This window comes from Sarcophilus harrisii, chromosome 2, assembly GCF_902635505.1.
Source record: "Sarcophilus harrisii chromosome 2, mSarHar1.11, whole genome shotgun sequence".
Taxonomy (NCBI): Eukaryota; Metazoa; Chordata; class Mammalia; order Dasyuromorphia; family Dasyuridae; genus Sarcophilus; species Sarcophilus harrisii.
In genome coordinates, this window is record NC_045427.1 from 516354494 (window position 1) to 516371923 (window position 17430).

At 41.5% G+C, this 17430-nt stretch overlaps 1 protein-coding gene across 3 annotated transcripts in view; it reads left to right on the forward strand.

The window, feature by feature from the left end:
* Positions 1–17045, forward strand: part of ANP32A (acidic nuclear phosphoprotein 32 family member A) — a 48018-nt gene extending 30973 nt beyond the window's left edge. For all 3 annotated transcript variants that reach the window (XM_031955315.1, XM_031955314.1, XM_031955313.1), the window contains exons 2-7: positions 8643–8792; positions 9044–9166; positions 12293–12491; positions 13944–14041; positions 15217–15280; positions 15610–17045. In XM_031955315.1, the coding sequence (XP_031811175.1) occupies positions 8643–8792; positions 9044–9166; positions 12293–12491; positions 13944–14041; positions 15217–15280; positions 15610–15671 (696 nt within the window). In that variant the 3' untranslated portion in view covers positions 15672–17045. The remainder of the gene's footprint in view (positions 1–8642; positions 8793–9043; positions 9167–12292; positions 12492–13943; positions 14042–15216; positions 15281–15609) is intronic.
* The last annotated feature ends 385 nt before the right edge of the window (positions 17046–17430 follow it).

Consider the following 17430-nt stretch of genomic DNA (forward strand, 5'->3'; position numbering starts at 1 on the left):
CCCTCATCCCTCCACCCCCATACCTCCACCCAAAGCACAGTGATATAACAACATCTAGGAAGAAATGCAGAAAGATAAGACACACGTGAGCTGGGCTATAGTGTAGCCTTAACTGTCCCAACTGTCCTCATAAGAGTTAAAACCTACCAAGTGACTTTCAGGTAGAATGTCTATACATGGGGAAAAGAGGGGTATTCTCACAAATCCCCTTTTCTTCTCAAACCATTAACCTCATTTTTGAATCTTTTTTTTCAAGCATTCTGAAATTCAGGCATACTGAATTGACACCCGGCTGAGAGGAGCTTCACTTGGGAAAGGAGATTGTGGTTTGGTTTATCATTTATTTGAGGAACAACCCAGGAGGATGCAGTTAGGTGAGGAGTAACTGGCAGTTATATTCAGAAGAGGGAATGAAAAGAGATGAGAAGAGCAGATTATGTAGTCCGGGAAAGGAATGATTGGCAGTCAGTCAGAATACAGTTGAGTAAGAGTATAACAGGGATCATTGGTTTAGAGCTGAAAGGAACCTGAAAAGCCTTTGGGTCCAATCAAATAAAGTTTAGTCAACAGGCATTTATTGCTCACTTACTATGTACCAGGCCCTATGCTAAGCACTATACATATATACATACATACATATAGATAGATATAACTATATCTACATGTATACATATGTATGTATGCAGGTATACATATAAATTTTGAGATAATCATAGAGGGGCAACACTAATATTAAAGAGGATCAGAGATGCCTTCTTGTAGAAAGGTAGATTTTAGCAAGGACCTGAAAGGAGTCAGGTAAGTCAACAGATGGAGATGAAGGAGGGAAAATTCCAAGCATAGGGGACAGCCACTAAATATGACTGGAGCCATTCGAAGAAGCATCATGTGCAAGAAATAGCATGATGGGAGATTTAGATATAAGCAGAATGGAGATATAGGGAAGGAAGGGGCCAGTTTATACGGCACTTTAAAAGCTAAACAGAAGGCAATATAGGAGCCACTGAAATTTATTTGAATAGGGGAGAGAGTGTGTTGTTCAGAAAGATCCCTTTGACAGCTGAGTAGAAAGTAGACTGCAATGTAGAAAAAGTTGGCACACCAGCCAGGAGGCTATTACTGTAGCTTGGGTTTGAGGTGATAAGGACTGGTACCAGGGTGGTGGCCATGTCAGATAAGAGAGAGGAATGTATATGAAAGATGTGGCAAAGGTAGGATTGACAGGACTTGACATCAGATTACATATGGGAGGCAGGGTGAGGGTCAGGGATGAAGCTTAAGTTCTATATCTGTGTGACTAGGAAGATAATAATTTGGAAGTTAGGAAAAGGAGACAGGTTTTTGAGGAAAAGTTAATCTTAGTTTTAGACATGCTTGGTTTAAAATATCTAAAGGACATTTATTTCAGATTGCCTGGTAGATATTTGAAGATATGAGACTGGAATTCAGGGGAAAGGTTAGAGCTAGATTTTATTGATAAGGAAACTCAAGCTCAGGGTAGTTAAATGATTTGAATCCAGGTCTTTCTTACTCCCAAGTCTGGTGCCCTAATAAATCATGTATAGGTAAAAGCGAATAAAAATGTTCTTTAGCAGCTGTGTGTGTGTGTGTGTGTGTGTGCGCGTGTGTGCGTGTGCTGCTTCATTTCCACTGTCTTACTGACAGATTCCCCTTTTTCCCAAATGGAATAATTGCACAAGTTTTTGGAATCTGTCAATATATCTGATTTGCTGCTGGGGAAGTATACTGGGGTATATTATCTATACACAAATAGTTTCTGGCTCTCAGCATGCCTTCTTCATTTTAGAAATTAGGCTGAGCCTAATACAGCCTGGTGTTTTTTAGGATAGGGTTATTGCCAGACAGAACAGACTGGCTTCCAACATGCTGAGACCAGAAACTCTCAGCCATAAAATCCTTAGTCCCCCCCACTCCCATCCCCACCTCTCAGAAATAGCAGTGGGGCAGGAGATGCTCTTTCAGGGTATAAAGCATGGTACATTATGGTAAAGCCTGTCTTCCCATCCATCCTCCCCAGAGACCTCTCTCCTTGATGACTGTTCACTGAGATGGCATGCTTATACATTTGCAGATAACATAAGAGAGCTGGGAGGCATAACTAATGTATTGGATGAGAGAATCAGGATCAAAAAAGGCCTTGACAGGCTGGAACAATGAGAGGATCCTGAAAAGATGAGGCATAATAAGGATAAATGCAAGGTTTGGCACTTGGAAGAAAACCTAGCTCCATAAGTCAGTAAGCCCTATAAGCATTTATTAAGTGCTGCTCCATTCGAGGCACTGTGCTAAGTGCTAGGAATAGAAGAGAACACATACACATATAATCCCTTCCCTCAAAGAGCTTCCCTTCTAATGAGGGAGTCTTGATCAGACAGACAGCTGATCTTGGAAAGAGAACCAGGGAGTTCTAGTAGATTATTCAAAATCAACTATATAATGTTGTAGACAAAAAGCTTCATTAGTAAAAGCATAAAGTCTCTCCAGTATATTCTCTCCTAGCCAAATTACAGTTAACACGTCCCCAGGACTGGGTGCCACGTTTTACTAAGGATTATTGACTACCTTAGATAGTAACAAGAATGATAAGGCAACTACACAATATAAAGGTCATTCAAAGAAACTGGGGATATTTAGCCTGGGGAAGAGAAAATGGGGGGAGAAGCATTTGATTACTATCTTCAATTCTTTGAAAGGTCATATAGAAGAGACAGTCTTGCTTTTTCATCCATAAAAATAGGACCAATGAATAGAAATTATAATAAATTCTTTCTTAATAAAAGAAAAAAAAAAACCCTGAAGTTAGCAAATTTGTATTAAGCACCCATTTTACAACAGGTCATTGTTCTGAGGCAGATACAAAATTAAACCTTAGAGATCATTTAGTCTGCCTTCTTCCACGTTGCCGATGAGAAACTGAGCTTCGAAAAAGGAAGATTTTGTTAAGGTCACACGGCAGCAAAATGGTATCACAGTGCACAGAGTGCTAGACTTGTAGTTAGCAAAATTTGAGTTCCATTCCAGCCTCAGATACTTCTTAGTTGTGTGACCCTGGGCAAACTTTTTATCTCTGCTCCTTCAACTGTAAAGTGGGGATCAGTGAGTTAACACAATCCTTGGAGCACTAAACTTGAGTTCATATCTAGCCTCAGTCACTTACTATCTGGACAAGTCACTGAATCTGTTTGCCTCAGTTTCCTCATCTATAAAATGGAGATAATAACAGCACCTACATCCCAGGGTTATTGTGGATAATATTTCAAAGCACTTTGCACAGTGCCTGGCATGTAATAGAAATGTTTGTTTCTTTCCCCTAAGTAGCTGAGCCAGGATTTTAACTTAGGGAAGGGCTTCTTTAAGACATTCCTGATCTTTTTCTTAAGTTTTACAATGCCAGCTGTTTGCTGGATGCCAACACTTGATGCCCCATTATACCTCAAACTCAATTGAATCCTTTTCCTTTTCCTTTCCCCCTCCCATATTGGTCTCTTTTTCAATCAAGCATTTATCAAGGGCCTATTATATGCCAAGTATTCTGCTAGACACAGGTGAAAAAAAAAGTCTTCATATTGCGAAAGTCTAGCCTGACCATTTCACTGTTCTGCTCAAAAAGCTTCTAATTCTAGTAGCTCCCGATTGGCTCTAAGATAGAATATAACCTCTTGAGCCCAGCATTTAATGCCCTCTACTGTCTTGCACTGATTTAGCTTTTCCTATTGCATTCCACTTTCTAGTCAAACTGGACTGGACCATTAGCTTTTTCCCCAACTCGATGTACTGTCTCCCACTACTATGCATTTATAAATACATGCTTGTTTTCCCATACCCCCTACCTCCCATCCCTGTCTGAAAAGCAGTTCTTTCTTATCTCTAGTTTTCAGAATCACTTTCCTCCAAAGTTCAACTGAGGCAGCCTCCTTGTAAAGGATGTAACTTCCTTGTAAAGGACTGGTTCATTATTGCCTGTGTATCCTTAGTATGGTACCTTAATCATAGTAAATGCTGAATAAATGTACTGAATTGAACTGAATCTAGGGTTAGGAAGTTGCTTCATCATTAGGATACTTTAAACAAAGGCTAGGTGATCCCCTTAGGGGTGGGGGATTCCTATTTCAGCTGATGTTGACTTAGGTTTCTTCCAACTCAAGTAGTCTCTGATTTCTGTAACAGCAGGCAGTGGAAAGGAAAGCCAAATTCAGTATGCTTCAGGAAAAGCTTTATATTTGAAATGCTTGAAAAGGGAGTGGTTTATTAGGCACATAGTACATTCTGAAGCACAGATCAGTCTTGTTTTGATGTTAGGGGGAAGGTGAGAGGTAGATTGCTACTATTACTCCTTCAGTGGAATTTAAAGAATTCCAAGAGTCATCTCAGGGATCAACATGAACAGAAATGACCATTATAAAGATATTTAATAAAAGGGAATTTTTTTTTTAAATACCAGCAATGGGAGATAGTATGGAAAGATCATTGAAAAAAAAAGTAGGTGGATGGGATAGTGATAACTGACCAAGTGAAAAAAAAAGAAGAGTAGCTTGATTCTTGCCTTGCTTTTGTTTTCTCAGCCAAAAAAGAACAATCTTTTAAATGGAAAAGGACAGAATAGCAACAATAAAAAATAAATAAATCAGGGGGTTTTAATGGACAAGCACAATATGATTGAAAAATGCATAACTTCCAAGAATTAGAAAGTGATAAGAGTCTAGCTACCCTGGGCAGACCATATCTGAGGTGTTTTCAATTCCTATCATCAAAATGTTGGAAAGAAATTGATCAGGTAGAGAGGATCCAGAGATGGGCAATAAGGATAGAAAAAGGGCTTTGAATCCATGTCATGGGATGGATCACTGGAAGGCCCTGAGGAGGTTTAGCCTAGAGGGGAAAAAAAAAAAAAAAAACTTGTGAATACTGGGAGACATGATAACTATCTTTGTGTCTTTGTAAAGACAAAATTGGGACTTGCTGGAGAGGCAGCTAGGTGGTGCAGTAGATAGAACACTCACTGGCCCTGGAGTCAGGAGGCCCTGAATTCAAATCCAGCCCGAGACACTTATTAGCTACGTGACCCTGGGCTAGTTGATGACTGGGCTTGTTATACTGAGTATGGATTGAATTAGGTGGTTGATGAGATCCCTCCCAACTGTCAAAAATCCTCTGGATCCATCTTTTAGCTCTGACATTTCTTATATGACTTTAAGCAGGTCATTTAACCTCATTATTTCTTTTCTTATTTATAAAATGAAGGGGTTGGGCTCAATGATCTCTGTGGTCCCATGTAGCTATTCAGGTAGGATCCTCTAATCAATGATCCTTGAGCCACAGTATTTCCACGTCTCATAGTAACTTCTAGTTACTGTATACTATTTGTTGTTGTTCAGTGGATTCGCTCATGTCCAACTCTTCATGACCCATATTTGGGATTTTCTTGGCAAAGATACTGGAGGAGTTTGCTATTTTCTTCTCCAACTCATGTAACAGATGAGGAAACTGAGGCAGACAAGGTTAAGTGACTTGTCCAGAGTCACAGAGCTAGGAAGTGCCTGAGGCCAGATTTGACTCAGGAAGGTGAGCCAGCCTACTCTGTATCCCCACTGTACCACCTAGGTACCTTCACTATGTCCCAGAGTTACACAGTACCCTCGTATTCTTTAGTAACAAGTACTGCTTATGAAGTAGCAGTAAAGAGAATCATTTGTTACTCTTTTTATTCGATTAAGCCTGCTCTGGGCAAGGGGCTGATTGAACTAAGAGTTGGGGGACAAAGGTAAGAAGATAAACAACAGCCTGGATCTCAGGGATCTTTCTCATGTTCTCCTAATTTGGGGGGTACAAGGGTAAGAAGATAGAGAAACAACAGCCTAGATCTCAGGGATCTTTCTCATGTTCTCCTGATTTGAGGATAAATATCTTTGCTATCTATATAGTGCTTACTGGGTCTAAACTATTGTAGAGTTGGGAGTTCTATTGTGTGGGTTCCTCCTACCGTAGATGCTTCCCCACTGAGACTTCTGACCACAGAATTATCCCCCCCTTTCAGCAGATTGGGAGATCCTAGACTTAAGGGCAAAGAGTTATTTGAGGAAATTGAGGTTTATCACCATTTACTCCCAAGTTCAGTTTGTTTAACAAATAACCTTGGGAAAGTGAACTGAACTTTACCTTTTCCATTCACTGCCTCCTGGGAGAAAGTTGAGAGAGACACCTTGGGCCAGGGCCAGTTTTTTACTTCTCCATCTGTAAAATGGATGTGACCATGATAATTCAAGTTACCAATGACTTCATCTTGCAGACTTCCCTCCCTCTCCCTCAGGAGAGGTGGCAGCAGTCTGGAGGATATGGCTTTTTTTTTTTTTAACCAGGCTACTTACGTGGAAATGAGATACTCTGGGAATGGGTCCAGTGGACCACAGTAGGGAAGCAATTCCTGGGGCTGAGGAGGAGGAAAGCAAAACAGAAGTTGCTCCCCGATCTCGCACTGTTATGCAGGCAGCACCCTTTGTGCTATTTGCTGGCTGGGGTGTTGGGGCAGGCCATATGTCTGCTCAGTTTGTCACCTCTCCTCCCTTTTCCTTTTCTCTCACCGTCAGAAGAATCCAATTTTGTGCTTTGCAGGGGGGGAAGAGGTCGAGGACGAATGAATATCCAGACTCTGTGTCTTAGCAAATCAAAACTTCTTCACAAACAAGAATGAACCACTGTGAGCACAATTCACATTGTCTGTAGTTTGCCCAGAACCTACTTGGGCTATTCTGCCTTAAACCAAGATGGGAATTCACAACCTCTTAGAAAATTTTCTCCATGTCCTTTCTTTCCTTCCCCCTTTCTCTCCTTTCCTCTGAACCTACATTCAAGCTTCACCCTTTTAGGCTGAAGTTTTGATTCCTCTTAAAGTGCAAAATTCCCCTTTAAGCTGTTATAAATTATTTACTCCTTGGTAGGAATGAAAGCTCTGGTTTGCTGGAAGAAAGAGCACAAGGGCACTGATGTGCTGTGATGGGGGTAGGGCTAAGGTGTGTGTGTGGGGGGAACCATGAAGAAAGAAGGAAACCAGAGACTCCTAAGACAAAGTGCTGACTTGGCAGGCCCTGAGTTTGTGATTTTCTATTATCTCTGCCCCGTTCATCTTTCCTTTACCCCACAGAAAACAGCCCACATACAAATACATCAAAGTAAGAAACCGAAATCCCAAATCCTGGGTAGTTAAAAACTGCCTGGATATTGTGAGAGAAAAAGAGCAAACTGATTGAGATCCAGGACCTGGCTTCTAGCTTTGCCTAGCTAGGTGTATGACCTTGAACTTGCAACTGCCCCTTCTCAGGGTCTCAATGAGGGCACTGTATTTTAGGGCCTCTGATAAAGGGCTTCCCAGATAGATGCTTTGAAGCTATTGTCCTCTACTAGCTTCTATCCTTAAGCTGATCATGAAAAGAGGATAATAGTAACTGGCATTTTACCTAATGTTTCCTGTTTATAAAGTGCCTCCTGTACATCATTTCAGCATTTCTCTTACTGTAGCACTGCCTACATCAGTCTGTTTGGGTTTACAGATGAAGAAACTGAGACACAGGGAAATTAATTGACTCATCCAAAGCCACCCAGGGAGCAAGTGACAAGGCTGTGCCCCTCTAACTTCAAATCTAGTGGATGGTGGTGGTTGTTTCTGCCAGAGCACAGCTACATCCATAATCCTGACATGATGGAAATTATCATGACAATAACCATAATGAGAGTGAGTTTTTTAAGAGGAAAAGGTGGGGAAGAGGGAGGATGGGAGAGACAGAGAATGGGAAGGTGAGAGAGATGCAAAGGAACCGCAAAGTTCAAGTGTTTGGGAAAGCTAAAGAAAGGTGAAGTTTCACCTGGTGATGAGGGACATTGAGACTGTGGGACCGTAAGAGAACATGGAAACTGAAGGGGACAGGAAAGAGGAAACAAGGGTAAATGTAAGGTGAGCTGGGTGACCAACTCTAACGTGGGAAGAAAGATGAAAAATCAAGCTTAGAGGGTAGACAGTGACTAGAGATGAGTGGCCAGAGGAAGCAGAAATTCAGTAGGATGCTGTTTCTCAGGCATGGAAGATTTTCTAACCATCTTGTTGCCCAGGCAAATGCTGGCAGGTAACATCAAGTCAGGTGGCTTTGGGACTGTGTGTGTGTGTGTGTGTGTGTGTCTTGTTTTTTTAATGGCAATTTGAGAGCTCTTGGCTATTGGATTGGAATGTGGCAGTTATCACAATTAGCCAGTACTGTCTTCAATAAACTGGGTCTGTATCCCTGTATTTCCTCTGAGGAACCTCCTCAATTTGAGAAATGAGCTTCCTATCTTCCCCTCATCCTCTTTCCCTGTTTCCCTCCCCTCCCTTCACCATTCCCTAGTATTTCTAGACTCAAAAGAGAAAGACCACTTTTTGTAATGCTATCTTTGTGTCGTCAGCAACATGACGCCCCAAACTGGAAAAGTCTACCCTGTGGTGTAATTACAGAAGGCTTCCTACTCCACCCTCTCCTCCTCCCCCCTCCCCACCCCCCAATTCTGTTCCTTTTGTTCAGGTTGGCTGTGAGACTTCCTCTTTCCCTCTCCCTACTACACTCCACATTTCCTCACAAAGGTGTTTCCCCTTACAGGTGAAAGAGCTCGTCCTGGACAACTGTCGGTCATATGATGGTAAAATTGAAGGCCTCACAGATGAATTTGAAGAACTGGAGTTCTTAAGTACAATCAACGTAGGCCTCTCCTCAGTTGCAAACTTACCAAAGTTAAATAAACTTAAGAAGGTAAATAAAAGTAATTGGAATGTGTGTTGCTATGTGGAAGTGGGGAGTTATTGTATATTTGAGGAATATAATTGAACTTAAGGGCCAGATAATAAGTGAAGTGCTTCAACTTGCCTGATAATTTCCCGACTAGTAGCCTTGCTTTTTTAAAAGGTGGGGAGCTCAGGGGCAGAGAAGGGAGGGTGGAGCTTGGTTGTTTTCAATACTGATATGAAGTGGCGACTTTTTTCTCATTTCCTTGCCCTCTTTAGCTTGAACTAAGTGATAACAGAATCTCCGGAGGACTGGAAGTATTGGCAGAAAAGTGCCCGAACCTCACACATCTAAATCTAAGCGGAAACAAAATTAAAGACCTCAGTACAATAGACCCACTGGTGAGTAATTAGTACATGAAGCTCCTTGCCCTAAAAAGAAAACTAACAAGTAAAAACCCCATCGAAGAATACCAATAACCTTTACACTATGTGACATTTTAACTTTTCCAAAGTGCTTTCACACATTCTCACATATCATCACCAGATCACAACATGATTGACAGATAAGTTCTGTCATCCTCATTTGGCAGAGAGTAAATTGAGTCCCAGAGGTTTAAATGGCTTCTCCAATCCTATACCAAACCAGAGGCAGAGCCAGAGCTAAAAATTCCTCATACATCACTCTAATGTGTTCTAGGAACTTGAGGAACCTCGTTGTGACTCATTACTCTCATCTGTAAAATTGACAAATTTAACCAGGTGATCTCTTAACTCCCCATCCTGCCAGTCCATGAGTCTAGGGAATCAACTAACACATTGCCTTTTTGCACATGAATCTGTTTAGATATGCTTCCTTTGTAGCCTTCCAGGGAAAGGGAACCCAATTGAAATGAATTCCCATTTCTCTTTCCTGGATATATACCTTGATGTGTAAGTCTGAAGCTTACAGCTATGGCCCAACCTCAAAAATTCATATTACTTGGAAAGGAAAGCAAGTCTGAATTTTAAATGTGTATTTTAAGATACTTTTCATCACTTTAAATGGCATAGTAATTGGTAAGAAAGCTAGTAACTAGAATTAAGTTAACAAAGTGTTACCTGGTTGAGATCCTGTGGGGGCCTGCTTTAATGAATGCAGAATGATTCCCGATTAGATTAACACATCTGTTGGAATGTAAATGAGTGTTTCTGAAGTGCCTCAGGATACTTAAGCAGTCTGTTCTGAAACAGCTGAGCATTCCCCTTGTAATCTTGTCCATGTTGTTGATTCACTTATCAAACCTTTTCCTTATAGATCTTACAAATCCTAGCCCCTGGGAGTGAATTCACTATTTTTGAAATTCTGGGATGAGAGAGAATTTGCATAGGCCCCGTCTTTTCTCTCCATATTTCACCTGGATTAGGGGTGATTAGAAAGCACTTCTGTGGCCCTAGAAGGTGGGGATTAGATGAATTAGAACGTGGCACTGACATTTGTTTTGAGCTGTAGCTGAGGACTGGACTCGGCAATTTGGCAGATTTGCTTTAGCCTCAATTTCTCCTGCTTGGAAATAGGGATATCATTTAAAGTGAGCAGGCATCACATGCCAAAAGAACATCAGTCATTACAACAGGATCTGTAAAGTAGGGAGAAGCCAACCCATAGCCAGCCCAATCATTTCCAGTAGGTTAGTCATCTACTCTGTCTAAAGACCTCAAGTCTATTCACCATCTTCTGAGGTAGGGAGGAGATAAGCTTGGGATCAGACCAGAATCACAGTATTAGAGCAGGAAACAATGGTAGAGAAATTTCTGGGGCTGTGGCAGCGTGTGCTCTTTGAAAGTAGTAGACATTGATTGCTTTGTGTGTTGTTTTTGTATTCCTAGCATGGTGTTAGTAAGCAGGTTGTAATACTTGTTCTTGAGTGGTTGCTATGGGGTCCTTGTAGAATTTTGTGACTCAGTGATTATTGGCCATTTTACAGACTGTGTGAGCCACTGAAAATACCTTAGGAAGACCAGCTCACTATAGATTGAACTTGATGTGTTTTCTAAACTGGGCCACTAGATGGTGGAAACCTGCTTTGGGTGGGATGGAGACACTTGGGCCATGAAGGTCCACCCCCAGTCTCTGTCCTCCTTGCTGGGTGTTAAGCCATGCTATATTAGCAGCTAGTGCTGTCTTCCATGTTTTCCTTCTTGCTTCTTGTTCATTCAGAACATTGCCCATTTCAGGTGTCCCTGACTCCTTAAAAGCACAGGATTGGAAAAACGAGAGGCCTGGGACCTAGCTCAACTCATTAACTAGCTGTGTAATATTTTGGACCTGTCCCTTTACCTTTCTAAGGAAGGTTTTTTCCACATCTGTCAAATGAGGACACTAGAACTTTGCCTGCCTGGTGGTTCTTGGGAATTTAAAATGAAATGCATTACATATGAAAGGACTTTGAGAAAATAAAGGCACTATAGAATGCAAATTTGTTTTTACTAAAACTGCCTTGGAACCACAGAGGTTTTCTGATTGGGTTGGAACAAAGTTTACTTTTTTCTTCTTGATTTTTATGAGTTACCAGATGTGCCAGTTTTACTTGAACTAAGTGATAGCAGAATTTGAGGATCAGAAGTTTTGTCAGAAGAAGCTCCTAACCTTCCCACACTTAAATCCTAAATGGAAACATTAACACCTCAGAACTCTAGACTACAAGAGGTTGGGGACATGTGGCCGCAATTTGGCCAACAGGAAGAAGGTAAACTGGAGAATTGAGAGTTGGTTGTAATCATTAAAAGGCCTGAATAGCTATATCACTTCCTGTTTTAGGGATGCCTTTTATCCTAAATGGGGTTAATGTGGTTGTTAAATTAATTTTGCTTTCAAGAGGTTAGTGGATAGAGCTTGCCTTCACTGCCACCCACTTAGGCTATTTTTAAAAGCCTCCTTACATATCCCACCTCTAGTCTCTCTCCTTTTTAATCCATCTTTGACAATGTTGCTAAAAATAATTTTTTTAATTCACAAAGTCAGTTATATCACTTCAGCTAGAAAACAGTCTTCAGTGGCTCCCTATTTCCTTTTGAAGAGGAAACGCCAGTTTCCCTTTTCAGGGGTCCACAGGGGGGATGGCCATCATGTCTTTCCAAGCCTTATTTCTGATATTTAGTCAAATAGCACTATTCTCTCTCTCTCTCTCTCTCTCTCTCTTTCTCTCTCTTTCTGTGTGTGTGTGTCTTTGTCTCTCTCTCAGTCTGTCTCTGTCTCTCTCTCTCTCTCTCACACACACACACACACACACAGTAATTCTCTTATCCCATAATATTCTATATAATTAAGGACTGTTATCCTTCTAATAAGCTGTATGGTCCACAAGGGCAGAGACCATGCTTAGCACACTTACCTCTTGTATCGTTGACCATGTTTATTCCACAGTAGACATTTAATACAGCCTTTATTGTTGCTGAAGACAAATATTTACTGCTTTGACTTTCCTCATTTCAAATGCTAACCCCTTCATATCATTGATTCATTGTTTGTTTGCTTTTTGCTTTCAGAAAAAGTTAGAAAACCTCAAAAGCTTAGATCTTTTTAATTGTGAGGTAACTAACTTGAATGACTACAGAGAAAATGTATTCAAACTCCTCCCCCAACTCACATACCTTGATGGCTATGACCGGGATGAGAAGGAGGCCCCTGACTCGGACGTCGAGGGCTACGTGGAGGGACTGGAAGATGATGAGGAAGATGAGGACGGTAGGTAACTGATGGGGAGCAGATACAGTTGCAGATGCCTTTGACCTTGACACTCAGGCTCTCGGGGCCTCTATTGTTCTTTGCTTCCTCGTTTCATTTCACAGAGTAAACCAGGAATAGTTAAGAGATTGCAAGAGGACTTGCTGTGACCCCCACCCCCCACCCCCCACCCAAAGTTGCCGAGTTCATCCTTCTGCTTCTTGTCTAGCTTTCCAAAGTCTTCCCGGGAAAGAAATTCCAATGTCCCATAGCATCTTATAGGAGAGTTAGCATTCCTTAACCCCTAGGTGACTTCATAATCATGAATTGAAATGATGTGGCCCCAACCACAAAGCCTCTCAAGGGGTCCTAATTCACCAAACCCATGATGAAAGCCATATAACTGGAATAATCCGTGTTCCTTTTATTTCTATCATTTTTTAAAGTTCTCTCCCCTCCCTTGTCCTTGGGCCCCAGTGCAGCTTTTAGGTAAACTGGGCAAAGAGGTTTAAATGGGTTAACCCTCTTAGTTCGGGACTGTCCTTCCTCTGCCCTCCATAGTCAGTTCAAATAAGGGTTAGCGTTCCCTTTTGCTGACTCCCTCTTTAGCTGTGGAGGAGGATCGGTGCTGTCCTCTCTCCCTGATCACCTGAGACAGAGAGATCATCTGCATTCTCCTGGCAGCTGTGGCCCAGGCAACTAAGGATTACTCAGGTGCCCAGCACAGAGAACCAGCAGCAAAGACAACGGCCAGCCAAGGTGTGCTCAAAAGCCAGAGTGAAATGAGCTTGAGGAAACAGCTGTCTTCCTTTTCAGGACCCTCTGGAGAGATGAGAAAGAAAATCACCTCCTGGTGTTCCCCTATATTTTGCAGTCACTCCAAAATCTATGTCAGTCTTGCAGCCTTTGGTGGCATTTTTGCTGCCAAAGGGAAGTAGAGAATTGAGGCAATCATCTGAATAATTCAGACAAAATATTTATTTTCCCTTTTTAACTCAAACCATTCTAATGATTGCATCATATTTGTTTTGGCAGGGAAGCTAAGCTGACTCGGATCTTTCTAGGTCCTGTGAATCATTGTGTCCATGAAGGTGGCGTTTCAGATATGGTCTGAGTCTCCATTTTGCATCACCCTAAGAGCTTTTGACTTTTCCAATTACCAAATAAGAGATCTTTTGTTCTTTTGATGTTGTTCTTTATGGCTTAGTAACCTCACTTTTAGATTATAAAGTTTTTCATAAAATATTTTAAAAATATAACATTTTTGTTTATAGATCTTTAGTTTTGTTTTTTTTCCCCCAAGCTAGAGGATATAGATAGAAATTAGAAGAAGAATGATATGAAAACATTAGTGCAAATACTGCTGTTGTTGGTTATACATTCTGACAATTTGGACTTGGCAGTAGACTATGGAGCCCATGTAGGGGAGGAAGGGACCAACTAATCACTTTGATTTTGGCTTTGATTGTGCAGAGGAGGAATATGACGAAGATGCCCAAGTAGTGGAGGATGAAGAAGATGATGATGAGGAAGAGGAAGGAGAAGAGGAAGATGTCAGTGGAGAAGAAGAGGTAAAGAAGCTCATGACCACAGTGGACTGGGAGGATTGAGTTCTCTTCCAGAGAGACTCAGTGCTGAGTGTAGATGTTGGGCTGGAAAGGATCCTAGGGGATTACAGATGAGAACACTGTGAAGCTCAGAAAAGTTCATTGACTTGCTAAGGACCTCAACGCAGCTGGGGTAGAATTTGAACTTAGGCCTTTGTAATACCAAGTCTCTCCACTGCACCCGCCAGCTCAGTTAGATCTGAAAAGAGAGCCTCCAGCTTTATGCCTTCATTGTGAAGATATGGAAGCAGAGCCCAGGGAGAGAGAATGCTTGCTGGAGGTAATACCCTTAGCCAGTGGACCTAGGTAGATTTCCTAACTTCCAGCTGGTGTTTGCTCTGTCACAGCATGCTGTCAGCATGAAACCCCAATATCCAATTTCTTCTACAGATCTCTTGACACAGGAATGTTTAAAAAACTCTCATGGCTTCTTTAGAGGGTGGGCTCCTTCAGTTCATTCAAGACAAGTTTCTATATGCCGAGATTCCATTTACAACTGATTTTACTTTCAGGAGTGAAAAGTGAAGGGAAGCTTTTTTGCTTGGGATAAAATATTTATCAACTTGACCATTGGTCTGAACTGTCAGCATCCCAGGTTATATAAAAATGATTCTCATAGGATGATAACATACTAAGTTCCCTTCATCCTCCTTCTTTCCCTCCCCATGATTAAAAAAATCAAAGGCTATAAAAACCTATAAAATGACAAAGGACATTGATAGAACTTTTTTGTTGTTGTTTTTAATCAAACCTTGAATAAAGTCCTGCCCCTTCAAAGAAAGAAGCTTAGCTCAGGTAAGAGGGCATTAGAAGACAAGAGATCCAGATTCTGGGCTAAGCTCTTGCCCTTCATAGCTTTGTGACTCAACTTACTTTTCTGGATCTAAGTGCTTTTGTCTTTACAAGATGATCTCAGGGGCCCTAAAAGCTCAAAACTCATGTCCTTAAGAAGTGATATAGAGATATGGGTCTAGAACCTACAAGTTTAATATTCCTTTGTGGCATTTGAGGGATGTATCCTTAACCTTTCAAATTCAGTGTCAAGGAAAGTGACTGTTCTCTGACAAACCTTCTCTGGACTGTGAGCCTCCTCAGACAGGCTTCAGTGTATTTGCTCCTTTGTCTTTTCATTCTTTCAGGAGGATGAGGAAGGTTACAACGATGGGGAAGTAGATGATGAAGAAGATGAAGACGAAGTTGGTGGTAAGGCCGTCATTTTGTTTTCATTGGGAACAGCACTGGCCAGCTGGCTATTTTTGCACATAGATCTCCAAATATATTCTCCTTCCGTAAGATGTGATGGGACCCAGGTTAAGCGGGATATAGTCTCTGTCCAAAGGCTCTGATTGTCTCTCCTGCTTTGCAGATAAAAATAATGTTTTGAGTTCTGGACTTGAAGCCGACTTGAGTTGGGAGCAGTTAAGCATGTGATGGGATGTCCCTCATCTGGCTCCTTCCTCAGTATTCTGTAAAGAGATAGGACAGGAATAACCTACATCATGCTTTTCCCCCATCCTTTTTTCCTCTTTTAGGAGAAGAAAAGGGACAAAAGAGAAAACGAGAACCCGAAGATGGGGGAGATGAAGATGACTAAATGGAATAACCTATTTTGAAAAATTCCTATTGTGATTTGACTGTTTTTACCCATATCCCCCCACCCCCAGCCCCGCCCCACCCCTACCCCCGAAACTTATTTTTTTCTGATTGTAATGTTGCTGTGGGAATGAGAGGGGAAAAGTGGATTGGGTGGGGGGTGGGAAGGGGTGGAATAAAGTACTATTTTTACTGCCGCTCTTAAATTTTTTTTCCTACTTTTTTTTGTGTCTGGTTTAGTCCCCGTAAATGCAAGTATAAACCAAGTGGTTATTTCTGTTTCTTATTCTGGGAGTAGAGAGTGTTGGCATCCTTATGTTTTACAAATATTGGTGGGTGACATTTCCCCAGATGGGCAGCATCTGGGCTTGGGCTTGTCCCATCAGGGCCGGGGGTGCATATGGAATACCAGCCATATTATAGGTGCTACTCTAGATGGCACAGGCACAGTCACCCACCCACCCCTCCCCTAGCAGGGAGAGGCTACTACACTGAGCAGGTGATGTCTTGTTTCTTGTTCCTGAGTGACTTGCCACTTTCAGCCGGGGCTGCCCCTTTACCTCTTGGAAGATCAGAATCATGTGTGTGGTTTGTAAACGGCAACCAAGGCAATGATTTGATGATGGGGTTGGTTTGTTTTTTGGGGGAGGAGGGATGGCTGTGGTTTGAAGAGGTATTTTCCTGGCCCCTCCACAATCGAGTCTCTCTTTCCCTCTCTTCCCCCCCCCCCCCACTCCCCAAATCCCATGCTGGGTTCTTATCTATGAGAGGACTAAGCTGTCCCCATTGTATTGACTAGGGGAGGCGCCAGAATGCTGAAAATCACAGACATTTGGAAGGTATCCAAGGGTTCTCAAGTCCTCTGAGTTCTATGGGAAATTAATTTGACAAATGTAATTTAAAGAAATAACATTTTTTTCCCCAACCCTTTTAAAAGAAGGGACAAAAACAAGGTGTGTACTGCTTGGTTTTGTATTATATTATGACACTCCAGCATTTGGGGGAAAAAATGAGAGACTTCCACTTGTGCTTCTATACTTTGAAAATTTTTATGAACCGAAGTGCAGGAGATAGCACTGCATGTAATGTAGGGGTTTCTTTTTTCGTACACCCGAGCACGGAAAAACTAATGCAAAATTGTATTTTCTTACCTAGTGGAAGTCGGAAATGACTGCAATTGCCTAGTGAATGTACAGTTTTTCTTTCCTATCCCTCTTTTGGATCGCTTTAGAAGTGACTTGTTATTTCCTAGTCAATATTTCATCTGTATAAAAGAACATTTGCAACAGTTTCCCCCCCTCCCCCAAAAGAGCCAAACTTTGAGTTTTATGTCTGTTTGTCATTGATAAATTTCAATAAATCTTTTTATACAATTTTTTGGGGTGGCTTATTTTGAGTCTGATGGCCCACTGGCCATTCACGAACACCTTCCAAATAGCCTATTATTCCGCGGGAGTAATTCTTGTAGGATTTTTTGTGTTGTGAAGCTTATTTTTTCCTATATGAAATGTAACCAGGAAGTCCAGCTGGGTCAAAACAGCCATTGTTGTTGACTTGTCAGCCTAACAAAAGTGGGTTCCTCTCCTGAACCTTTGGTTATGCTTATTCCCTATGATGGAAGGTTAGTGTGTACTTTCGATGGTCTGGGATTTTCATATATTTTGTTCCCTGACCATTTTGGACCATACAGCCAAAGCAAATACTTTTTTTTCCCCAATTAAATTAGTGTTCATGATTTTAATAGTAGTGGTAGGGGTATA